Below are 27,673 nucleotides of genomic sequence, written 5' to 3' on the forward strand. Positions count from 1 at the left end.
ATATTACAAAATGTGATATTAAAAGTTTATAAATCGCATGTTTTTTTTAAAGTAACACTGTCCAACAGCGACACCAGCAGGTAAAGTTACAGCGGGACACTGCGTCACTCGTGCCTCCCCTGAGCCCATTGATTTTTAGCAGACCCCTTGCAGTGGGTTCAGTGGGGGGTCATTAAGAATGAATGAGGAAATGTCACCTGAGTGGAGGCAATGCCACCGTCGCGCTAGTATGATATGATTGGTTCATGCGATAAATCCCAAGTATAGGTCTCTGCAGGACAGTAATAGGAGTTACCAGATCAGTGGGCGAGGCCATAAACAGAGGGGCGTTTTCCACCGTGTTACCTGATTTGCCCACGTCACAGAGAGGGTAGGGTTTAGGGGTGGGGTCGGGTGAAGGGCATCATTTTAATTGCATGATTTATAAACACCATGGGCGAGGCTAGCCCCTTTTTAGGGGTGCTTCAGCACCCCTAAAAAGGAGCTCAGCACCCCTAAAACTTGGAGTAAGAAATGTTGTTATTCTAAAAAAATATATATATATTTTTTTTTTGTCTTTGACAAGGTTAAATAATGTTCTTCATCTTAAATCCGCAGCAGCGCCAAGCAGAGCGCAGGTCAGAAACAGAGGCGCGCGTGTGTGTGTGTGTGTGTTTGTTCATCTGAGCCTCATTGGTCTTTCACTTCTCGTCAATGTCAGAATATTTGAGATGACCAATCAAATCAAAGTAGGCGGGCTTTATGTTTACAGAAGCTGCTGAGCGCGAATTTTAGCAGCACGACTGACGCTTCAGTTTACGGTCAAGTGCGAGTTAAGAAGATGTAGCCTAAGTAGCTAAACTAAACATTTTATATTTGACAGTTTTTTAGGTCATAAATGTTAAACGAATGACAAAAATAATTAGAAAACTAATAAACCTTTGTCTAATTTCGCCATTTTGAGCTGAAAATAGGCCTATAACGTGTAATTATGTCATTGTGAGGGGACAAGAAACATTAACAAAGCCGTTTTCATAGGCACAAGATTAATAATGCATGTGTACATGTTGAGAATTAATATAATACAATTTGTAGCCTTCAGTAAATTAAAAAAGTTCAGCTTTAGAGGGGAAGAGACAGGGCAAGATCAGGAGACTGAGAGAAAAAATGGAGATGAGGAGAGAGCAGGTTTTAAATCTATTTCTTATCCTTTTTTGGCCTCAAACGTCTTGAAATGCACATATCAGAGAAATAAAAATGTTTAACCCCATAACAACCTCAAATTTATGACCTCTTTGATTATAAAGCCCTGTCTACGGCCATGTATTAGGCCTAGATCAATAATGAATGTGTACATATTGTGAATGAATTTAATAAACCTAGCTTTCCTGGTAGCTTTGTCTGAGAAAATGATTCATGAATCAACCTATCAGTTGACCCTATGTTTACTTTCTTCACTGACAGACAAAAATGAAAAGCCTATATCAGTCAAAGCTCAGCTTTAGGAGGGGAAAAGACAGAGCAAGAGAAAAACAAAGAGAAAAAGAGTGTGATGCTGATGAGGTGTGAAAAATAAACAGCTGCCCGCACATGGTTTTAAAGCTGTTGTTATTCAATTTTTTTGGCCTTCAAAACATCTTAAAATGCACATATGTAGATCAGAGAAATCAAAATTTTCTCGGGGGAGCATGCCCCCGAACCCCCCTAAATACCTCACATTCGGTACCTCAGTGATTATAAAACCCTGCCATATCCATGTTAATGGATGAATGAATGAAACTAGTTAATAATGCGCATTAGACCATAAACTAACTTTTTTTTTTTTAAATTATACCCTCATTGGAGGCTGAGCACCCCTAAAATGAAAATCCTAGAATCGCCCCTGATAAACACCTACTAGTTTGAAAACACCCACAAATTTAGAAACACCCACTTTTGTTCCGCAGAGACCCCATACCAGTGGCGTAGGCAGAAATTGTATTTTGGGCGGGCCATTGAAAAAGTGAGTGGGCCTATAGTTTTTCTTAGAAAAAATATGACTTAATAATTAAACCTTAGAGAGAAGAAAAAAGAATAGACAAACTGCAAAAACAGTTACACCTTTATTTTGCAATATTCGACAAAGACAATAACAAAACACTGTTCTGTCATCAAGTTCAACCAACAGAGCTCAATAAAGGCTGGACAAACCACCAGCATAGACAATAACCTGTCTATTTTATTCAGGTTAGTCAGCACTCAGCAGTGCAAAGACAGTTCACCCGAAAATAAATTAGGCTAAAAATAAAAGAAATTCAAATAATGAAAACTCTCAGCAGAGCACGGTTTGAAATAAATAACAACACACTCCCTAATTTCTGTTAAATCAACCATATACAATGCAATCAGCCTGGTGGAAATTAAGCTTTTGTGCCAAAAAAAGCTACAAATAATACAACCAAGAAAACTGTCCATACCACTTTGATGAGAAGCTCCTTTATTTTCTATTCTTGACAGTGCAGGGAAATACCTTCAGATTGGGTTGTGAAGGTGGTTCATCAATTGCAGTTAGATCGGCGGGTAAACCCGCGTCAGGCTGACCGGGAGAGAGCACTGGCACTGCCGCCAGGGAGAGAGCGGTGGCCGCCACAAGGCGGCTAACTTATGGCGTGTTCACACCAAACGCGAATTTAATTATTTGCGCGAGTAGATTACATACAAAGTCAATGCGCTGATGGCGGCCACCGCTCTCTCCCTGGCGGCAGTGCCAGTGCTCTCTCCCGGTCAGCCTGACGCGGGTTTACCCGCCGATCTAACTGCAATTGAACATCGGCACAATAATGGCGTGTCTTCTTCCTCAACTCTTTTTTTTTTTTTTTTAATAAAACATTAAAGAAACTTGTTTAGCCATTATTGTGGCGATGTTAATTGCTATTTTTTACAGTCTATGGCTAAAGGCCGCCAGAGCCCGCCGCTCAGAGAGTCTTCTGTCGCCCTAGCAACCATAGGCTTTCTACAACTTGCTTCAACAATTCCATTTTATTCGGAAAAAAAATTAAACACACACACCAGTCAACAATAATTCAGGTTTATATGAACATATTTTCTTAAATACATTTGAATAATAAAAATAACCCTGCAACTAAAAATGTATTTTGATCAAACTTGCCTGGGCGGGCCAGTGAGTAAAGTGGGCGGGCCAGTGCCGCCCTGGCCCATTACTGGCTACGCGCCTGCCCCATACTCATAAATCCTGCCTCTTGTCTTCTGCTTTTGCTAATCAGCTAATGGGAATACTAATAAAAAAGTAAACAACACAGACAGCCACTTAGCCATCATCGCTTTGTCACGTCAAAATCAAACTTGAAATGGCCTGAAAATAAATTGACTATTAGAACAGCTGAACTTCAGTTCACAAAGGAAATATATTGTTTAAATTATTACTGTTTCATAACTAAAGTTGTTTTTGAAATAAATGTAAAAATGCTTAAAACCCCTAATTTGATGAGATTATACTTGGTTTTAATAAATAGAACATTAATAAAATTGTTATTGGGGGGGGGGGGGGGGGGGGATAAACTGTGAGGACTTTGCCTCCTCATTTCAGAACACCACTGCACGCTACTTCAGGTGTAGCATATTTTTCACAAAGTTGAATACAAAGTTTTTAATACGTATTTAACGCATTTGTATGTGGTGCGTTGCTTTCCAGTGTCGGTTAACCCTGCGTACAAGTCAAGAATAGTTCCTCTCCTTTAGTCTCTGAAGGATGACGCCGAAAAGAGGGCCGGACTCCAGATGTTGTGAATTTACACCCACCACAGCCAGCCTCGATATCTCACTGAACAAACTGGACTTCTCTCACACTGGAGGACCGCTGCAGGAGGACCATGGGCACGGGGGAGTTTGTGTGCGTGACGCTGCGTGGCGGCGCGCCGTGGGGATTCAGACTCCTCCAGAACGCGCAAGACCCTCAACATCCTCTCCAGGTGCTTGAGGTGAGACTATAGGCTACTATTGTGATGATGAGGACGCAGTTGTTAGTACGTGTTGGCAGAGGACCTGATGACGCTGATGGATATCCATAGTTTTCTTTTTCTTTTATTGTAGGCTTGCTGTTTCTCCTATTTATCTCATTGGAGGATTTAAATGCTATAATAAAGCACACAGATGCCCTTTCACAAGACCCTGGTGGTCTTAGCTTTAGTAGGGTTTTGGGCACTTTTAGATGGATAGACATGATGCCAATTCCTAAATCAGCGTGGGCATACTGAGATTAAACCAGCAAACCAATTTAGGCTGGCTTAAGCAGTTCTTTTCATCAGGGTGAAAGTTTTCTGAAGTTGATGTTAGGCAACATGAAAGTTTTGGTGATACAGTCTTGGATAAAGGTGAGTTTAATGTACATTTGAGAATATGTGGAAGATAATTGGCTGGTCCTTAGAGTTGTCTACACTGTATGGCCATGGATGAAGGTTTTATAAATATAGTTATTCTCTTATTTAGGAAATAACACAAAACAATGTCTGTCTTTGATGGATATGGGCAATGTTGTAAACAGATTCTTGCATAATGACAACACATCTTAGTGGCCACCCGCTGAGTTCAAAATCGGCAGTTGTTTTGATAAATGTTCACTGCCAAAGTTGTTTTTCTTTAGCTGAATTTTACAGGGAGATCTGTGCTGTGCAGTCTCTGCCTGTCCCAGACTTCAGCAAGGGTCCTTATATGGTCACAGCAAAGCTAACAATGTTTGTTGGCCAAGTACAGGGTATCTGTCCTCACTTCCATAGAAATCAAGAATCTAAACTGTTAGTATTGAGAGGCTGGAATCATCTGTTGATCTTTTTTACTATAGAGGAAACATTGATTTAGTGATAAAGAGCATTAGTAAAACTTCTTTTCTTATATTGGCAGGTTTTGTGAGTGTCAAATTAGAATATATGAATATTCTGACTGTTCTCAACACGGTCTCTGACCCTGCATGTGGAGACAAAGACATACTGCATGTTTATACTCAAAATTCTTTGCTTAACAAGTTTAAAAGATCTTCAAAGACATGAAATAGTATTTAAACAGTATGTTTAAAGGGATAGTTCACCAAAAATGTACAATTCTGTCATTATTTACTCTACCTCATGTTGTTCCAAACCTGTATGAGTTTCTTTCTTCTGCTAAACACAAAAGAAGATATTTTAAAGAATGTTGGTATTGGTAACCAGACAGTTGATGGACCCCATTGACTTCCATAGTAAGAAAAAAAATACTATGGAAGTCAATGGCTGCTGTCAACTGTACATTAATTAATGTCGTTCCAAACCCGTTAGACTTTCGTTCATCCTGGAACACAAATTAAGATCTTTTTGAGTTTTCTGTCCCTCCATTGACAGCTACGCAACTACCACTTTGGTGCTTCAAAAAGTTCATAAAGAGATTGTAAAACGAATCCATATGAATTGAGTGGTTTAGTCCAAATTTTCTGAAGAGACTTGATCGCTTTATATGATGAACAGATTGACTTTAGGCTTTTATTCACCATAAAAACATTGATCAGAGACCATAAACAGAAGCTCAACCGAACCTCATTGGTTCTTGCTGAAGCTCAACTGATGTGTGAGCTGATGAATGTTTACATGTGAATAAAAGCCTAAATTAAATCTGTTCATTATATAAAGCGATCGAGTCTCTTATCATATTGACACAAGGGTGAGTAATTAATGACAGAATTGAACTGTCCTTTATACAGCACACTTGGAACACCACTCGCTCAAATTACTCTTGCATAAAATACAAATAGATGTTTTAATTCCACATGTTGCTTATTGAAATCCAACTCTGTGTCCAGCAATGTAACTGATGATACACAGCAAAAGAAATACTCTGGTAAATGTAGCTACTGTATAGGTACAAGAACTGACAGATAATTGACAATAACAGTCTAGACTTAAGTCTGGGGTCACCTAGTGGTCATTTTGGATGATCAGTGTTCCTGGCCAGTGGAAAAATAGTTAAGCAATCATTTTTTTTCTCAGCTGAAAAGCTCATTTATGTGTAACTCCATAAAGTGCTTTTTCACAAAATATAGACATATTTTACAATTCAGTAAAACAGTAATAGCCATTAGTATGGCCCCTTACAGGCTGTTTTTAGTATAGACTCCCACACTTTAGCTTTGGCAAACTCTAATTAGCAAACTTTTGACTATACACAAGTTAAACCCTCATAAAAGTATAACTGGCAAAGAAAGCTTCTGTTTTTTGTGTCATTATCATTTTAAAACCTTTAAAATAAATCTCTGCTGGAGAAATGCAGTGTACCCACAGAGCCTTGACTCATAAATCCGAGTAAAACTATTGTCTGCCTATTTTAGTTTATATATTTTAGGACTGCACAATTAAACAATAAGCATACATGCTGCTAAAATAACTTCTAAACTAATTTGGGATGTACATGTTGATGAAAAAATTGTAGTTTCTCCGAATTTAAACAATATGGTCCTTGTTTTAATTAATCCTGCTCATCTATCACATCTCCTCCCCCTCAATTTAAATATTAATCATGCACTCCAGTATAGCTGTCATTAGGTTGTCATCACTGAGTTTCAAAAAAACATCCATTTCATTGTTGACAAGCAGAGGACATCCCAGAATGTGCTCAGAACTGTTGCTAACGTTCTGGCAAGGTTCTTTCAAAGATATATGAATAAACAGTAATGTTAATAGAACATTCGTTCAAGTTATCTGGTCTTTAACAATGTTCTCAAAAAGTTAGCACAAAAAATAACTTTATTGTTCATGGATTTTTTTTCTGAAGCATTTTTCATGCATTCATCTTTTAAATGTTTTAGCGTTAATTGAAGGAAAATTTCTCACAAGTTTAAACTAAGTATTAAAATACACATATCCATAAGCATATCTGATACCTGATATATTTTGTTATTCAAAATGTATTTATTTTTAAGCATCTGATAACAAGGATTTTTCTGTGAGGTTGCTGAGATAATATGTTACAGAATATATATTTTCTCTTACATGAGACATATGTGAGCTCTGCCTTTTAGCTGAGCAGTCAAATACTTGCCTGCGCTGTCATGAGAGAGATTGAGCTGAACGTTCACAGATACGTGCTTCCAGCTTTGTGGACTGACCCCATGCTCCTCTAAGTCATCTGGAAGACATAACTTTTACTTGACTCATCTAAGAGCAAACTCGTCGGCAGAGAAACATGCCTAAAAATCTATGTAACATAAAGCTGATAAATACTGTTCATGATGGACGGCTGTTCAGTGATGCATAATGGTGTTCAACTGAGTATAAAATATGTTATGCTCTTTGTATGCGTGTCAATAGTCATTATTCCTGTACCCTTGTGAAAAAGAAGCACACTTTAGCACTCCTGTTAAAAGACTACTTATGTAAATAAAGTTTTACTTTAAAGTTCAAATTAAATCATTATGGTTTAATGACCTTTTGTTGTTCTTTAAAGAAGTAGCCTACACTAATTTTGATGTGTTGACTACTAAAAAAAGCACATGTAAATTAATTGCAACTTAATTACAAATGTGTAATTGCAAATTCTGTATATTTAATTTTCAATAGAAATGACATTAAAGTAAATTTTAGTTTATAAATGCTTGGCAATACACGTTATCCTTATTTCAAAGACAATAGAACTAATTATGAAATTGCATATAAAGATGTACTAAAGTTCTATTTAAGTGGGTCAAAAAGCTCTCTAAACTTCAGCTAATTGCAATCAAAGGGGTGGTATAATGCCCTTTTCACAAGATGTAAAATAAGTCTTTGATGTCCCCAGAGTGTGTATGTGAAGTTTTAGCTCAAAATACCCCACAGATATTTTTATATAGCATGTTAAAGTTGTCACTTTTTGAGGGTGAGCAAAAACGCACAGTGTTTGTGTCTGTCCCTTTAAATGCAAATGAGCTGCTGCTCGCGCACAGAGGGCGGAGCTTCAACAGCTCGTGTCCTTTTACCTCACACAGACATGCACTGGAAATTTCAAAAACCTTTAGCCTTTTATGTTCAAACCGGAGTCAGACAATGATGGAGAAACTCAAGAAGAAGTGACAACATGTAGACAACATTTCTGAATGGTTAGTTGGTGAATTTATGTAGCATAATTCTGTCTTGATAATCTCGTTCCCTGGGGAGGGGTTTATGTAAATTTTAGGGTTAGTGATGTCACTAACCCGGGAGGAATGTTGTGTAGTCCTTACCAGCCGTTTGTTGTAGTCCTTAAAAAGCAATTTCTTTAAAAGAAAATATCTCCCTTTGCTTTGAACTTTGAGCGTTGTAACTTTGCAGATGTTGTTTATGCTCAAACAGCAACATTACACACTAAATAAAGTTAGAAAAGTGAAATCATATTCAACCACCCCATTAAAGGAACTGTATGTAAGATTGTGGCCAAAACTGGTACTGCAATCACTTTCAAATTACTGTAGAGCAGTGTATCCCCTCCCCCTCCCCCTGACTCGAGGTTGCCAGATAGGCTGCAGGATCCAGCAGGAACGTAGGCTGACACGTTTGTAGCTGCAGCTGTGCTAACTAGAGCAGAGCTGGCAACCCGGATGCTGAAACACAACTGACTTCGTGATTGGTAGATAGGTGGAGGGTGGCGCTTCAGGCCAAAACACAACATGACAACATCAACATCAGTTGAGGGCTGCAACTATCACTTTTAAATGACAATATCCTGGCCGTACTACTGTTGTCAGTGATATAAGTATTTGAAATGAACATGAATTTCTTAATGTCTAGTGACACATCAAGGCCATTTTATGATTAATGGAAATACATTTCTTACATACAGCTCCTTTAACATTCAATTAAGTGTCTGAAAACATATTCAGTTTGCACTTAAGTATTCTTTTAAAATATATTAATTTGACATTATTACAAAAGTGCACCTTTTAAAAGTTTACTTAAGTGACCTTTTGCTAAATTAGTATTATATTATCTGCGAGTACAAGTATACTTTTTTTAAGTATATTTTCAAAATTTTAAAGTATACAACAAGTGCGCATTCAGTACAATAAAGCACAAGTAGGGTATTTATGCATTAATGTGTGTTATGTTTATATCACAAATAATAGACATATGCAGTAATTTATCATTTGCATGCTTCATAAATTGTATATGCTGTACCACATTTTTACACAATGGTAAAAATCTTTAGTTTGCTTTTTTATTTTGTCTTGCACATGGATCTGTTCGCATATGTAAGGGGCTACAAAAGGGACCAATGTGAGTTCATTAAAAGTACAGATTGATACAGTCTCTTAAACATGCACCTACATAAATATTTTCATAACGAAGCGTTGGAAAGCTTTCAGAACTCTGTAATAAAGAGTAATGCTTAACCTTAAGTCATTTAGCTATAAACATTACAGCTGGATTCACTCCTGTGTGCTGCGGTAAACTGCTACCTAACTTACCCATGCAACACAAGTTTATAAAGTCCAGATAATGTGGATTTAACAGTCTGTGGACCACCGTGGTTCATTTTACCTGAAATATCTGTTGGAAACACTGAAAGATAATTGCTGTAAGCTGTGGGAGACTAGAAGCTGAGAGGCATGAGAACTTTCCAGCATGCTGTGTTTACTGTATGGGAAGAAAACTGCAGTAATTGTGCTTTTGACTTTCTCTTCCAAAATTTTCTGCCAAATAATGTTTGATTACAATCTCCGAGTAACAAATGCACTATGACACAAGCAGCCTTGCTTTCAAACAAATGAAAATAAGAATGCTTATGGTTTGAAGCCGCAGTTTTTTAAGACTTACTTTTTCAAAGATTTCCTGCTTTACTCACTCCCCCGTTTCACTTGCATGAACTAACATTCTTATAAGATAAATAACATTTGGTCTCATTTTACCCTCTTAGTGTGTACTGCAACTGTATCTAATGGGAGCTTGTCTAATGGGAGTAAGTAAAAAAATACAAAAGTTCATTGCAACTTTTTATCTCAGAATTGCGAGTTATAAAATCCAATCTGAGAAACAAATAAGGGATTATTGGGAATATTAGTCACCTGAATATTAGGGAGAGTGAAAAGGCCACTTAAAGATCACTTATTTTCATGGCTGTTTCTTAGCGCACACACAGTACATTTAGTAAAAAGTGCAATTTGTAATAATATCAAATTAAAAGATTTACTTTACGTTTTTTATGTTTTGTCATACTTTAAGGTACACTTATTTTGATGCGTTGCCTAACATAAAGCATACATTACATAAAGTAATGTTATTAAAAGCAGTGAGCTGAACATTAGTTTGTTTTTTGACCCACTTAAGTACATCTTCATATGTAATTTCAATATTACTTCTATTGTCTTTGAATTACTGCTGCATGTATTGACAAGGATTTATGGTAAACTAAAATATACTTCAGTGTAAACTCTTATTGAAACTTGTGTCATGTATTTAAATATAAAATATAACATTTGTAATGTTTAAATTAAAATGTAGTGTTTAAAAGCCTATTAACTTTAAATGTAATATCAAATAACACACTACAACTAAAAGTTTAATCAATTACTTTACATGTGCTTTAGTATGTTAGTCAACGCTTCAAAATAAGTGTACGTCTTTAAAGCAAAGGTCACAAGTACAATTGCTAGATGGTTCTTTCCCCTCCTTTTTTGGATGAGTGCTGTATTCTTGTCCATTTGAGCAGTGATTATATCGTCTCTGTCCCTCTGAAAAGCCCTTATACGGTGACCAGAGCTGTCTCCCTTACAGCTTCATAACAATCCCACAGCTCCATAGTTTTATTCAATTAAAGAACCTTCACCTTTAAACTGGCTGGACATCATGCCAATGGCTTTAAAAGGCTTGAGGATGTTTGTGTGCAAAATATTATGATTGAGTAGCCATATTTTTAGGCCACACCGTAAATGAATTTGCATAGTAAATATGAGTGTGTGATGTTTTCAATATTTACACCATAATGTATTGGAAAGCTACAGAGAGCCAGCTGTGTGTTAATGAAAAATGTTTCACTCTGTGGCAGTGTTATGCGGTTTGGACATATATTTATAGGCATACAATTAAGTCTAAATGTTCAAGAGAAGACAAACCTCTAAAGACAGTACATTTCAGCATAATTGTGGTTAATCACAGTTATCGTGGCAGGTTTGTGAGTCTCGGATATGTTAATGTCACTACGACTGTTTACTTTTCATCTAAGAATAATAATATATGAAACGAGTTGTCTTTTATTGACTGCACACTGCCCTCTAGTGTTGATTAATAGGTAATATACTATCTTCTAAAGACAGTAGGCCCAGCATTTTCGAGCATGTTGTTTTGAAACTGGATTTTTTTAAATATGCTTTTTAATAAGGCAATCAAAAGTTATTATTGCATTAGTGTCATCTGGTTATTGATACCCAGGATCCAAGAGTGTGCAGCTTATAAGCTATAGGATAGTACTTATCATTAATGTAAATTTACCTTATTATCACCTAAGGTGTAGTTTCTTACAAAGGTTATTGATGTGATAAAATGTTGAAAATGTATGTATGTGTCTTTTCTCAAATTTTTTGTTTGAGAATGTGATTTTATGAGCTAGAAAAGCTTAGGCTAGATAGGAGAGGGACTCGCCTGAGAAAAACAACGTAGTCGTTAGATATCGATTACAGTAAATGCCAAACTAACTCAATACATTAACAAAAAGTAAAACATATCTCTTTATTTTCATGTTTTTCTCTAACAATACAATTTGTTCTAACAAAGCTGTTAAACCTGTTTCCCCACAGAACTGTTTTTTTTTTATTATTATTATTAAATCGTGAAACCTAGTAAGTGACATCATTGGGACCCTTTCTACAGTATGATAGGCAGACAATCAAGAACATTTATAACCTTAAAGTCGCCATGAAATGGAAGTCGCGATAGTCTTGTTTTGAGTGAAATGGCTTCGTCGTGGACAAGAAAAAGTGTATAGGGCGGGACTTGATTGGATGGATGTGGTTTGCAATTGGTCGATTTCGTGTGAGTGACAGGTTGTCACGCCAGTAAACACGTCATCAGAGAAGAGAAGATAAGTCGCAAATTTTTTTATTAAATATCGAGCACATAAATAATAAATAATAATAATAACAATAATGTGCATGGATAAGTCATTATTATATTATTATTTGTCATAATAAATACTACAATATTCCATAAAAAAATATATATATGAATTGTCCATTTTGATTTCATGGTGACTTAAGATATAGCTAACTCAAGCATTCTTATCAAATCAAACAATTTTCTGTTGTACAAACCTGAAATGGAATGCAAATGTGTTTGTTTATTTATTTATTTATTTTGGCCTGAGCAGCTGTGTGCACATGCCTGGTGAGTTGCGACATTACTGAGGTTTAAAATAACTAATCTCACTGTTCCTGATTGAAATTGCTCAGTATAAATGATGCCCTCAGGAGGCATGACATCTGTAGTTTCAGGATCTTAGGCGATGTATCATAGAAGTTTATTTTAGGTGAAGGTATTTTATCAGTGGCAGATGGTCATAAATAGATTTGTTTTCATAATGCTGCCATTATACTTGAGAATGACTTATAATGCAAATGTTTGAATAAACAAGGTCATTTTAGGACTTAATTATTCTGTTACTTTTTTTTACTCGGGTCATCCATAAGAAAATATTTAAGATTTCATCTCTAGTTCAATTTAGATCATTTCAGTTGCCAGCTTAGTATCTTGTGTCATTGCATAAACGTTTTAATAATACCATGTGCTAAATCAACCAATCTTAGACGAACAATTACCTTGCTTTATGACTTGACCTTATAGTTGAAAGTTGATTTGTGATGCACTTAAAGTTACAGATGGCTGATATTAAATCTAATGTTGAAGTGTCTCTGCTTCTGCATGCAAGGCTTATGGGTCATAGACCTGCTCTGGCCTGTAGCACTGTTTAGTCAGTTGACATGCAGCTGTTGTGATGCGTAAATTAGAGGCTCTTGGTCTAAATTAGGACACACTGTCTATGAACCAAGGATGGAGTTATAGTTCTTTATTTCATCCAATATGAACAGTATTATACATGTGCACATTTTTTTACAAATACACACTCACACACGTTGGGTTTTCATGTTTTATGTGGACTTTCCATAGACATAATGATTTTTATTCTGATTTTTATTCTCCACTCAAGGACAAGAATTTCAGATATTGCCATAACGTAAGATTCACCTGAACCACACACATACACACGCGTGCACACACACACACACACACACACACACACACACACACACACACACACACACACCCACCCAGTTCACCAGTATTAGTGTTTGAGTGTAAAAAATGTGTTTTTGTCTTTTTAAATCTGTATTTTTTTTCTGAAACCAATTTATTCATTTATTATGAAATGTATTTCCTCTTCTTAATTATATACGTACATTAAGCTACTACTCAAGTAATTATTTTTGTACTCAAATAACAGTCTAAAAAAGCATTTTTTGTGTGTGCATTGCAATGTCTACATAAACTTAGGTTTATGTTACATTATATAGTTTTAATTGCTAAACCTGCCCTTTAATAAATATGTGATGATTTCTTTCTTCTAGATAGAGGATGGTAGTCCCGCTGCCCTAGCTGGATTGTGTGAGAATGATGAACTGGCGTCAGTGAATGGAAAGCCTTGCTCTAACCTCAGTCTCTCAGATGCTATTGATCTCATTGAAGCCTCTGCTGACTGTCTACACCTGCTTGTCAAAAGGTAATTTATTACTTGGGCAAATGTTCCTTGATGCACTATGGTTGATTCTTTACTTGTTTCAATGTATTGCATCTTTTATTTGTGCGATAAGAGATTTTTAGTTTAGCAAAACGGATTTAGGCCTAGCTTTGTTCTTTTCATTCTAGAAGCATTAGAGTTTAATGCAATATTTACTCCTCACCTCTTTTGCCACTCATACTAGACTGATTGTGATGCATTAAATTGTATCGTTATTCGCATTTTATAGTATTGTTAAAAAGTCTTGTTTATGACTGTCTTGACCCTTTGAAATAACAGACGTACTAAATCACCCACTGTGTACTACAAAATCACTCACCTAGATTAATTTAGATTTATAAAACACTAATACATGATTCACAGAAAATTGAATGATTCACAATTTTAACTAAAAGTTAAGATAATTTTCTTAGTTCCAATAAATGATTTGCTTTATAAAGAAGTAGACGGATTAACTGCAAATAACATGATTTTACGACTTCTCCTCCCTGCAGATGCTGTAGTCATCCTCAAGAGAGCCTTGAAGTGGTTAGTACCACTTTTCGAATCCCATCTCCATCCAGGCTTCATCCAGACCCTCAGAAACTATACATCTCTGAGTCCCAGGATGAAGCATATTATGGGGAAACAGACAGCGATGGAGAGTTTCCTGTGGGGACTCGATTGGTCCGGACGCAAGTTCAAATACCTGCTTCTAGGAATAAAGGTAGAGGCACCTATGCCCAGGGTGGTGGAGACACCAGTTTGGATGTAACCCCAGGATCTGTGGTCGAATTGCAGCTCTCGCTCTCCAAGACCACCCTGGAAGAGCCAGATTGTGCTGCATTAGGCAGTGCTTGTGGATTTGTGGGAGACATCCATCATAGAAAGACGGATGAGAGTGTCAACTATACCACTACCGCATTTTCTCCAGATAGCCCTCTATATATACCCCGACAAGACCGGCAACCCCTTGGTCAGTGGGGTGTGTTGGTTAGCAAACCCCCTGCTTTGCCAAGACAGGTGGAGGTGACAGTGCAGCAGTTATCTAAAAGCAGTTCTGGAAAGGAGGGGGTAGAGGCCAGTGAACGGTTGGATTCTGGTGAGGAAGAAGGAGGGCACATTGAAGAAGCTCCCACCTCCTCTTCTGTGTCCTTTGGACATCCCTCAGAGGAGTGGGACTCTGAATCGGAGAGGGAGGTCAACAAGCCCAACAAGCACCGGGCAAGGCACGCCAGTAAGTAACATCTGATTTTCAGTTGCTTGTTATAGCGTGATATGGTATCTGTTTGCAAAATAGCAATAATTTATTTTTTTTAAAACGTAGGTTATAAATATTGCATCAGTGAACTGACGGAGTCAGCTGTGGATTGTTTGTGCTTGTAATTTCTAAAGTTATGGTTTAAAAATCTTAAACTCAATTCATGTCCAGTTTGTATGTTTCTTTTTAACCCCTGTTTAGAATTACTTTTTCTGTTATTTTCAGTGATTTGTGAGCAAGAGTATGCATAAATGTTTTGTAATACTTTAACATCAATTATTTTTGATAGATAGATAGATAGATAGATAGATAGATAGATAGATAGATAGATAGATAGATAGATAGATAGATAGATAGATAGATAGATAGATAGAACAAAAAAGAACATGGCAATGATTCAATGTAGTGATGGGTGGGGGCTTGCAGGGTGACATGACTAGTAAAGTTAAGAATAAAACATGGGCATGCTAATTATGCTTGCAGAAGTGCCATTTGACAGACATCGACATGTGCAACTCTGGCCTGTCACCCGATCCTTTAAAATTGGCCATCTTAGCAGCACTGAAATGGAAGGAGCACTCATCTATGGCTATCGCCACCTTGAGATTGGAAAGACAAGAATCAGAAATGTATCATGTTTTAGCCAAACCTATTTTGAATGGACTGACATAGTCTGGTGGGAATATGGGTCTTTACGGAACTTGTACATATATTGACTATAACAGGGCAGGGGTTTAGGTTTTTACAGCTTTTGGCGCTACACATATGGGCTTGTATTAGCACTCTGGCACTAGCAAGTCCACACACGGCCCCAGGGCTATTTTTACTCTCTCTCTCTTTTTCTTCGCTGGATCTGCTATTGGCTCAGCCTCACTAACGTGCTCTAGACACATTCACAGCTGTAAATGGCTTATGTTAATGTCTGGCTGTTATACATGGATCAGAGATTTAGTTAATTAGTGAGGTTGTTATCAAATCTCTGTTTGGAGAATGATTTATTGGGTCATTGGGAATAATGTGGGTCAGGGGATAAGGAAATTCCATTTAACACCCGTTAAATCTGGGATTCATCATTTGATTAGCGGAGAAGCCACAACTCTCTTAAAATACATTTTGATACACATGTTGATACACATTGTCATGCATTGTTTCATTTTAAACAACAAAATCTCAATTGCATATATTCCCATGTATATTTTAACAAACAATTATGTATTTGGTTTCACATTAAATAAAAATAGGTTAGTGACATGGTTCTTACTTGACACTTGTATTTTCTCAGTTCAAGACCTCTCATTTGAAATGACTTGTTGGCTGCTCACATAACAGTGCTATTTATATGCTTCATATATGTTCAGTGAATTAGGCCACCAAGACCAACCACTTGCAATATCCCTATTTTATGACCTCATCCGCCCCATACCCTTAACTCCTGCTTTTTGTGTCATTCTTAGGGCTCCGGCGCAGTGAGAGCCTTTCAGAGAAGCAGGTGAAAGAGGCCAAGTCCAAATGCAAGCGCATTGCTCTCCTGCTGTCTGCCCCTGCCCCCAACGCTAATAACAAGGGGGTGTTGATGTTTAAGAAGCATAGACAGAGGGCCAAGAAGTATACAATAGTAAGCTACGGTACTGGTGAGGACGAGCCAGATTATCAGGACGACGAAGACGACAAGGAGGAGCACGCTGTTGAGTTCACTGTTCTAGCCACAAGTGAAACAGAAATTGATGACGATTTCTTTACCAATGCCTCTGTTCAGAAAAGCATTGTGAGCTTTGATTGGGATACCGGATTACTTGAGATAGAGCGCAAGCTTGACAACAAGCAGGATATGGAAGCACTACCTGAGACCAAGGGAAAAGGAGCCCTCATGTTTGCCCAGCGGAAACAGCGCATGGATGACATAGTAGCTGAACATGAAGAGATGAGACGTAAGGGGATCCCTGTTGAAGCGATACAGGTGCCTGAGACACATCAAACATACCAACACATGGAGGAACGCACTTATTTGAATGCACAAGAAACCCAAAATTACATGGATGTAAATCTACACCAAAGCATGTCAGCTCAAAAGCAGCAACAGCAACAACATCATCAGTACCAAGATCAGTACTATCAACAACAGCAGCTGCAACAGCAGCAGCAGTATCAAGACTACCAGCAGCAGCTACAATACCAGCTACAGCAACAACAGTATCAACAACAGCAAGACTACCAGCAACAAAAAATGTATCAAAACATCCAATCAGCCAATCAGCAACAACACTTCCAACAGCAGCAAGTGCAACAGTATTCACATCATATGAATGGCACGTTCGATCAGCAAGTGCAGAACGAAATGCATGCTTCAGTCACAAACAGAAGTGCCAAACCATTTTCAATTCAAAATAGAGTGGCCGCTCCATTTTCCTCCCCCACAAGTGCAGATAATCAAGAGCAATCTGGGTTTTCATTGGGACAAGGTGAACAGATTGCTTCCCGTGATGAGCGTATATCTGTGCCTGCTATCAAGACTGGTATCTTGCAAGATACCAGGAGGAGTGCCAATAAACCTATGTTCACTTTCAAAGAGTCTCCAAAGGTTTCACCTAATCCTGCTCTGTTGAATCTCCTCAACAGGAATGACAAGAAGGCAGGTTTTGAGTCTTGCCCAGAAGAAGATTATTTAAGCTTAGGAGCTGAAGCCTGCAACTTTCTTCAGTCTCCTAAGATGAAACACAAAATTCCACCACCAGTAGCTCCTAAACCTCACATTAACCCCGCTTCTCCCCCATGGTCAGTTCAACAAGAAACTACTGACCAACCCATCCCACAGCAAACCGCAAACAGTGTCCCAGTACCTGCAGAAGCTCCAGTCACAGAGGTTGAGGCTGCTCCTGCCCCTGAAACAGGGGCCCCAACCATGTCTGAAATAGAACCTACATTGGCCCCTGAATCCCAAATTATTCAACACTGTCCTGAACAGCTTGCTCCAGGTAATGCCTGGAAACAGCCAGAATCTCAGATGGAGCTGAACCAGCAACCAGAAACCTGGAATGAGAAACAACCCCAGCTCCAAATTAATTCTGGTCATCCTGTCGCACTACCTGTTGCGCAGCCAGATCTGTCTGCCAGATCATGGGATCCAGCTCCAACTCAAGGTCATCAGCAGCTTCCAGTAAATACTTGGGGTCCAAATGAGGTCCAATTGCAAGTCCCATCTCAAACACAGCCACAATGGATGATACAGTCTCAGGATTCTTCAGAAGTACAATTGCAAGTGTCTTCTAAAACACAGTCCCAGGCTTCTTGGGTAACACAGCCTCAAACTTCACCCCCATCCAAGCATCATCCACAGCCTCAATCCCAAATGAATTCTTGGGTACCAAGGCCAAATCAGTCAACACCACAAGCCCCATGGTCTCAGCCCCATGAAGCTGCACTGCCACCAGTTAATGTTTGGCAACAAGATCAAAATCAAGCTCAGGAACAGCCAACCTGGACCCAACAACAACAGTTCCAAGTATCTCAGTTAATGCCACATAGGGCATCACCCCCTCAGCAACAGCCACAGCCTTCTTGGGCTCAACCTCAGAGGCAGTCACAGCCCCAACCACCTTGGGTCTCTCAGGCTAAACAGCAAGAGCCAACACAGCCATTTGCAAATGCATGGACTCAACCACAGAGTCCAGTTCAAGCACAGCCTCCATGGGCTCAACAGACTCAACCACCACCTCAGCCCACAGCACCAGTGCAGCAACCCATGAATTCTTGGCCACCAATGCCAGCCCAGTCCCAACCACATCCACAGTGGGGACAAGAACCTGCTTCTCAACAACATCCTCAACAAGTAATGAACTCTTGGACACCTAAACAGAATCAAATTCAGCCTCCCTGGCCTCAGCCAATGGCACAAACTCAGCCTCAGGCGCATCCTCCATGGGCACCGAAACTTCAACAGCAGGCATCACCGCCACCTGTGAGCCAATGGGTACCACCACAATCTCAGTCTCAACCAGCTGTAAATGTTTGGGCACCCCAACACCAGCAAGGTTCAGTTGGAAACATAGCCCAAACTGCAAACCAGAAGTTGCCTCCCCAACAAACCAAGCCTTGGAGTCCATCTCAGACCACTCAGCCCACTCCTCCACGACGAATGAACTCATATACCACTGGGACAAAGGTACCATCCCCTGTTCCAACAAGTAGTACTATGTCAACGTCTGGTTTCGGTTCAGCTTTCGAGATGCCAGCCTTGAGAGGGAAAGGAGCTGAACTTTTCGCCAAGAGGCAATCCAGAATGGAGAAGTACATTGTGGATTCTACCACAGTGCAGTCAAATAAGGCAAGACCATCTTCACCTTCTCCTTCTTTGCCAAATTCCTTTAAATATTCACCAAATTGCCGGGCTCCCCCGCCTTTGGCATATAATCCGATTCATTCACCCTCATATCCACCAGGTGCTATTAAGCAGCCTCCCCCCTCTAGCTCTTCAACAACAAACAAGAACAAAAGCAAAGAGAAGGGAAAACCTGCCCCGAAACCTCTTCATGTTCTTGATGTCATGAAACATCAGCCCTATCAGTTGAAATCCTCCCTTTTCACCTATGGCCCAGCAGCAGAGAAACTTGCTGCAGAAAAGGAGGCAGCTGAAAAGCTAGCTGCTCAAAAAGCAGCTGAAGCCCAGGCCCAAATTCAAGCCCAAGCACTAGGTGCTCCAAATCAAAACCAGCAAATGACATTTAACCAAGGTCCTCCCCCTTATGGTTTTATGCCACAGCAGGCCCAGCAACCCTATGGAATGGCTGATCAGTCAACTATGCATGATGGCCTTTACCACCAAGTCCCTCCTGCTACTTACCAGCCTGTCCAAAATGCTTATCAACAACATCCTCATCAAGTCCCATTTCAACAAGAATACAACCCCCAACAAACTTACCAACAACCTCCTTTAAATCCTTACCAACAAGCACCAAGTCCTCCCTACCAACAGCCCTCCCCACCCTCCTATCAGGCAGGTCCTAATCCAGTATATCAAGCCGGACCTGCATTGGCCTACCAACCAGCCCCTAGTTCTTATGTTGTGCCATCTTTCCCAGTAGCAGCCAGGGCTGACTCCACTTCAGGAGGCAGTATTACTGCTGCTCCAAAGCCCAAATTTTCAGCCAAGAAGAGTGCGGCTCAGGTGTGGAAGCCAAGCACTGCTGAAAAATAGATATAGTGATTTTTTCTCCTAGTGTTTTTACCTTAAGACCTAAGGTAAAAACAAGAACTAAGCTAAGATTCAGATACTTTTTGTAGAACATATCCAACTTCCAAACCAAAATATTGTTTGTTACAAATTACGTTTAAGATATGTCAAATAAGTAACAAAGAAGAGGGCATAGACATTTCAAAGTGACATCACATGATGTTAGAATAATGCTCTGATTTATACTGATATTTTATAGCCTGTCTTGCTACAGGTAAAAAGCTCTTGTACTTAGTCAGCTCAAAAACAACTAATTAAATGTGTTAGACAATTTTTGTCAAAGAGAATCAGTGTTGAGTGTGAGTTTGAGAAGAGAAACATGGATGCTTAATGTTGGGAAAATTATGGCAGGTGAAAAAAGAGAGATAGACATAAGGGTCTGTTATGAGGGCTACTGAGTAACTAATTTGCAATACAACTTAAGGATGTAACCCAGCAAGCAATGTTACATTTAAAAGACGTCTAATAGCCGTCCAAACACAGCCCTGACGTCTAGGCTAAAACAAGGCAAAATTTGGGCTGTCAGTAAAAACGAAATAGACGTCTAACCATAGCCCAAGAATAGACGCAAAGGCTGTGCATAGAATATGTCAAAGAAATGAAACTAAATAACTTTTAATCACAGTTGACTTTGCTTACATGATGGAATATCATACATCTCACAAGTTCCTCTGGCAAAAACGACATGTAACCAAATTCAAGGTTATTTTGACTAGAAGTTACCCATAACTGGACTATATCGGGTTTAGTTAACCTAGACGGTGAAATGACGCTATTGCTTGCTGGCAATCCTTTAAAAACAAATTATTCTATAATCATATTTAAAATGCATAAAATGATTTGCAGTATCAACTTTCACACAAGCATATGTGTATATGATAATATTTTACCTCAGTAGACAGACAGAAATAAATATAGGAACAGTTCAATGATATTTGGAATATGCAAGTAAACAATGTATTAACTTCTGGCTAACAGTGCAAGGAGATACTGTATAACTGAGAGATAATGTATTATGGTGGAGGTTCAATCATCTCTCACCTTCTGAGAAAAAAACACTGTTATATTTCTAAATTGTAATTAATGTTTTAGACTTTCTTCATAAAAGAAGAAATGAATGTACTCAGTATGTGAGTTTTATCAAGTAGGTTGAATAATGTCACTGTTTCAATGTTTAACAGCTGGTACATAGTTGGAGAGCTATTCATTTTTACTTTTTATGAAGATAAGTAGACTTTGTGTAGATTCTTGTTTATTTTTTGAGGGAGGAATTTATGTTAAGCTTCTTTTCCTTTTCTTTTTTTTAGTTCAACTAACGTCAAATAAAACAGATATAAGAAGTGGACGAGTTCTAAAACTATTTATTTTTAGTTTGACTGCTGTCTTCTGTTCTTTTTGCTGTCTTCTATTCATTTTTTTGTGTGATATTTTCTTCATAGTACACTATTTGTAAAATGTACCGTGCCATTAAAATCACTATTTCAGTTTTGTTTGTTTGTTTTTGCATGCACCATTTTTCTGAATCACTTTGAAGCATCAATCACTTCCATCTTGCCAATCTGCATTATTTTTGCACCTCACTATTCTCTGCTTTCATAATTCTTTTCAAGTATCTTTCAGTAGTGGTTAGTTTAAATAAGGTAAGTAAAGACTTAACTTCAATCATTTTTAATCATTACAGATACTTTTTTAATACGAGAATTAAAAGTCAGTAGATATTTTAATGGAATAATGTTCATAAAACATTTCTTAGGTTTAATCATTCAATTCAGTTAAACATTTTATTTATTATTTAATACCAGCAGTTACTTTACTGTAGCTTATTTGTGAACGTGATAAATTTAGTTAGAATTGAACCCTCAATCCTTGCTCTCCCACAATGAAGGTAGATTACATTTAACATAAGATCCTTTCAGATATGTAATTTTATAAATCCATATATTTTTCTAGGTGTATATGAAATTATATGTTCTATTATTATTTACATCCTATTCAATCCTTCTTTCAAAAGTTTTATTTGCAGTAAAGTGATACGTTTCTAATCAATCATTTGACAGCCTAAAATAAGTACGACCTAAAGGCAAGCCGTGACTATTGTTCTAAATTTAAACCTGTGTTGCATCATACTTTCAGGAGCTAAGTAAGACATACTTCATAATTGGGGAAAAGTGGAAATGATATGAATGAATGCCCTGCAAGGCCTGCTCCAGGAGCTATATTTGGAGAAATGTGATCTCTGGTCCCATGACTTAAAAGCAGAGGAGGAGAGCACTTTGCCTCATGGCACCTGTCACTTTTATATCACTTTAGACTTATTCATTTATGTTTTTTATACAAAGTCAGAGACTAAATGAAAATGTGTAACAGCAACACCGATATATTTGTCAGCATTAATCCAGTCATTACTGGCATTGAACATTCAACCACTGAAACTACTCTTTATTTAACATTTTAGAAATACTGCCTTTTTAAAACAACACATTCAATTAATTTTACAAAATAAATACATTCATAATTTTACATTTGATTTTTACGGAGCCCCTAAAGGGACATGGCAATGGAAAAAATATATTTCAATGCTTTCGCGTTCACTCGCAAAAGTTTTGCGTTCCCCAAAGAAACGTCTCGGTTACGTATGTAACCTTGATTCCCTGAGTTCTAAACCTACGTGAACCGGACGTCCCGTCCTGAACTGACTTAGACAGCTCTCTAATAACTGAACACTGTATTCTGTATTTCTTCTATAGCCCCTTTCTCTAAGAGTGATAAAATCTCCTGACTCAAAGCTGAGACATCCCAGGGACACACTCTCGTGGGAAGAATCCCACTGAAAGGAGGTGGGCCTTTCTGAAATTGGATGGTGTAACCGTGCCAAACAGTATGTGATACCCACTGTTAGATCAGTGCAGGCTTTGCCACACGGCCAAGTTATCCGCCAGGGGCCTTAACCGTTATATTTTTGGAAACTGCCAAACCACAGGTACCAATACATCTTCTGATCGTAGAGAGCCCCTGGCGTCTGCGAAAACAGGAAGGACAATGTGAAGAGACCACATTTGATCTTATCAATATAGACTGATCTCCTTGCATAGGACCCCGAGGCACATGAGTGACGGCAACCTCTAAAACAGGAAGCGGTCCAATCGACCGATCGGGCATCGACAGTGGGAGCTTTGAGCACCGTCATAAACAGGCCATGCGCACATGACCCTAGGGCTTTTTTCCGAACTCCGAAGGCTGGGATGCATGGAGTGTCTGAGGCATTGCTTGTCAAGAGGGCTCAGCCTAAAACCGCCTGAGGCGCAATCTGCGGTGGGATGGTTAAAACTGGAGCCAGGAGGCCACGATGAGGGACCTGTCTATTGTCCAGGCAGTATGCTTGGTAGCTCTCAGCGCCAAGTCAGTAGCCCATCTGAGCTCCTTAACAGCCTCTGGAGTCAGGCCCTCTCCCTCGTCCAGCTCCTTATGCAAGTCTGCTCTATAAGCTTGGAGAGTGGCTGCCGCCTATCCAGCGGCCATGTCAGATTTTCCGACTAAAGCATAAGTAATATTAACACGGCTTGGATGGCAGCAGGGGCCGTTACTTTCAAGTCGGAGCCGAAGTCGGCGCGATGTTGGCCGCAAGAGCCTCTTGTAGATCGACATCACCACGTAACCTTGCTCCGCCATCTTGGAAACAGTGGCGAAGTCAGCGGCAGTGGAATTAGTAATGCACGCCGAAAAGGGCTGCTTCCAAGACCTTGATACCTCATGGTGGAGCAAACGCAAAGTTTCTCGGGGGAATGTAAACATTTTGCGAGTGAACGCAAAGTTTCTCTGGGGAACGCAAAAAAATGCAAAATCATTGACAAGTAATTTTCCCCCCTATATCCGTATTATGGAACCTCTACAGTATGGAGTTCCTAAAGGGACGTGGCGGTGGAAAAAAATATGGGATGGGAGGAAAAATATATATTTCAATACTAAAAAATATAGTTTTCGTTTTGTGAGCAAACGAAAAGTTTCACGGGGGAACGCAAAACATTTGCAAAAGAACGCAAAAGCATTTTCCTATCTATTTTTTTTTTTTTCACCACCATGTCCATTTAGGGGCTCTGTAGATTTTAGCAACAGCATTTGTCATACTACAAACTCACTAAAATTTATGTTATCATTAATATAATCCCATGTCTTCATGACTAGCTCATAACCTACTGTCCTTTGTTGTTGTTTTTAAAGCAAATAAGCCTTGATAGATAGGTTTTTTATGCTAATTTTATTCATCCTGCAGAGTTGGATTTTCAAGTGATTGTAGTAATTAGAGCCCTGCACGTTCATATCATAACCAGACGGTGGCAGCACAGTCTTTCTGGTTAAGCTTAATTATCTGTTCACTCAATGTGGAAACCTGGTGGAAAATTGTCTTTGTATGTGGATATGTACAAAGATTTTTCAAAGTTGTAAATAAAACAAAGATTATTGGAATATGATTTACAAGAAAATACTATTTCAGTCCTTCTACTTCCAAATTTCACATTTAATTCAGTGTTACTTTCTGCTTCTTAATTAATTGTAAAATTATAAAATGTACTAGTGAAAATTACTTGTGTGTAGTAATTGTTGGTGTAGTCCTACCCCAATGTTTTTTCTGTGTAATATCAGTGACCCCCCCCCCATTTTTTTTATCTGTCTTTACTATTGATATGAATCTGCAACTACGATTGTTTATTCCCATGAACACTGTTTTAAACGTATTTGTTTGCTCATTTCAGGGGCTTAGGAGCTCATCCTTGTCACCACCTGTTAGACTTTCAGCAGCAGGTCTCAGTCCAAGGTCGGTTTCCTTTTCTCCATCACCCAGACCTGCATCACAACCCTCTTCTGTTCAGCCACAGACTGCCCGGCAAGACAGGGTTCACAAGCCGCCCAGCCCGTGGGAAGCTGCCTCACGCCACCCATTGGGGCTCGTGGATGAAGCTTTTACATATCTGGACATTCAACAGTCTATTGCCTCCAACCTGCGCTATGCCGCTCAGACTAAGCTCTTACCCGAGCCCCCGGCCGAGTGGAAGGCAAAGGTTGCATATGAGCCTCTACCAAAAAACCAAAAAGACAGTTTGAGTCCATCACCTCTGACTTTTCTGTCCCCAACCAAGAGCACAGCGTCAGCACCAGCTGGTCCCGTCCCGTATGGGTCACCCTTTAGACAGTGTCAACCCCAAAGGTCAATGACAGAAGCTAACCTTGGGGCTTCACAGGGTAATCCAAAGAAAATGGGGCCTCATCGACTGAGACTCTATAAAGCCAAAGATAGCAGTTCTTGGAGAAGTTAAAAGGAGAGCCGGGAAACCCTTTTTATGCAGGTCGCGAAAGTCAAATCAAATAGGGGGGTGTTTTGAAAGTGAGAAAAGTAAAATTCTTAAGGCTACTATTGAACAAAAAGATACTGAAAGTCAGAGAAGTTGATGTTGCAGAATGAGGGTCGGTGAAAGTCAGAAGGCGGAACTATAAGTTGATATAGTTTATAAAGATTATTTTTTAGTTTGAGTGTTACAACTGGCTTTTAAAAACTCACACTTACAATACAATAATCTAATCTAATTTTGAGCAGTGAATGTGCATCCCTTGTGAAAAATAAGTACACTTTAGCATACTTAAAAAAGGAAATAATATACTTTAAAAAATATCTACTTAAGTGCACCTAACTGCAAGTTGATTGCAATTTAATTAAAATGTATTATAGTTAAAATTTCTATTAAATGTAATTAGCTTAACTTTAGAGTGTTTTTGACCACTTAAGTAGACATGAAAGTGCACTCTTTTAAGGACACAAAGGGATAGTTCACTTAAAAATTAAAATTTTGTTATTAATTACTCACCCTCACTAGTTCCAAACCCGTAAGACTTCCGTTCATCCTTGGAAGACAAATTAAGACCTTTTTGATAAAACTTTATAAAGTTTTAAATATTAATATTTTTCTTATTAATATTATCCATATTAATTGAGCCGTTTAGTCAAGATTATCTGAAGAAACTCGATCACTTTTATATGATGAACAGATTGAATCAGATCGTGTCTCTTCAGAAAATTTGGACTAAACCGCTCAATTCATATGTATTAGTTTTACAATCTCTTTATGAACTTTTTGAAGTATCAAAGTGGTAGTTGTGTAGCTGTCAATGGAGGGACAGAAAACTCTCAGATTTCATCAAAATCTAATTTGTGTTCCAAAGATAAACAAAAGTCTTGCGTGTTTGCAACGAAATGAGGGTGAGTAGGCTAATCAATGACAGAATTTTAATTTTGGGGTGAACTATACCTTAAGTGGCCTTTTATTTCATTAAAAGATTAGTTCACTCTCAAATGAAAATTAGCCCATGGTTTACTCACCCTCAAGCCATCCTAGGTGTATATGACTTTCTTCTTTCAGACGAATACAATCGGAGTTATATAAAAAAAAAAAGTCTTCATGAAATGAACTTCACACGAACTTTTCGGGGGTTAATGCGAGTAATGCGACGTAGTGCTGATATTTACGCTACGCCATTGACGCACTACGCTACTTCCGACGTCACAAGTTGCGTAAATTGCGCATTAGGCGTAAGTAGACTGCGTTTGGCTGGAAGCTAGAATTTTACTTTGTAACGTGTTAAATATGAATATTTTTCTTACACAAACTCATCGCTTTGCTTCAGAAGGGCTTTATTAACCGCCTGGAGCCGTGTGAAGTTCGTTTATGATGGATGGACGCACTTTTTCGAGCTTCAACCTGATGGTTTCAATCCACTGCCATTATAAAGCTCGGAAGAGCCAGAACATTTTTTAATGTAACTCCGATTGTATTCATCAAAGTCATATACACATAGGATGGCTTGAGGGTGAGTAAATCATGGGCTAATTTTCATTTTACAGTTTACAGTTTTTTAAAAATATACTTTTAAGATTTAAAACACACTAAATGTGCACATTCAGTTCACAAAAGTTCACTTCTTTTTCACAAGTTTTGAACTAATGAATGGATTAAAGTGATACATGCATGATAATGATACATGCTAAAGAAATAAAACATAATAAGTCTTCATAATATGTAAATGCTAGCGTGAGACACATTCAGCACTGTCCGTATTTAATTAGTCGCACTTTTTAAATTACTGCATTAAAATAATTCAGTAATAGGATGCTTCAGTTGTGATGACAGCTAGAATCATAGTCATAAAATTAGAGAAAGAAAGAAAATCATTTTGTTTGTGACTGTGCTACAAAGCTATTAGGCAGAAACTGTTGAATTAGTAAGTCTTGTTACATAAGCTTCACTAGAAAAGATTAAATCACTCTTCAGTGACCCGGTCTGACCCTTTACCACATGCCCTGTTGCCCCAGACTCAGATTCACTTAAACAAATTCACTACTATTTGCTGATAAATGGAAGAAGAAAAAAACTAATTTAATGATCATTCCTTAAATGTATTTTGCTGTGAATGTCTGTGGGTTC

The 27,673-nt window shown here is 38.4% G+C and overlaps 1 protein-coding gene across 2 annotated transcripts; it reads left to right on the forward strand.

Annotated features, from left to right (window-relative positions):
• Positions 1-3,804: 3,804 nt before the first annotated feature.
• On the forward strand, positions 3,805-26,627 carry synpo2a (synaptopodin 2a). Of its 2 annotated transcripts, XM_084108987.1 has the most exons (5): positions 3,805-3,956; positions 13,565-13,716; positions 14,229-14,950; positions 16,429-19,295; positions 24,953-26,627. In XM_084108987.1, the coding sequence occupies exons 1-5, from the start codon at positions 3,849-3,851 to the stop codon at positions 25,511-25,513; spliced, it is 4,410 nt and encodes a 1,469-aa protein (XP_083965113.1). In that variant the 5' UTR covers positions 3,805-3,848; the 3' UTR covers positions 25,514-26,627. The 2 variants fall into 2 exon arrangements, with proteins under 2 accessions (XP_083965113.1, XP_083965112.1); XM_084108986.1 differs by lacking the exon at positions 24,953-26,627 and having other exon boundaries at positions 3,815-3,956; positions 16,429-21,685.
• Positions 26,628-27,673: the final 1,046 nt, after the last annotated feature.

This window comes from Abramis brama, assembly GCF_963993115.1.
Source record: "Abramis brama genome assembly, chromosome: 3".
Taxonomy (NCBI): Eukaryota; Metazoa; Chordata; class Actinopteri; order Cypriniformes; family Leuciscidae; genus Abramis; species Abramis brama.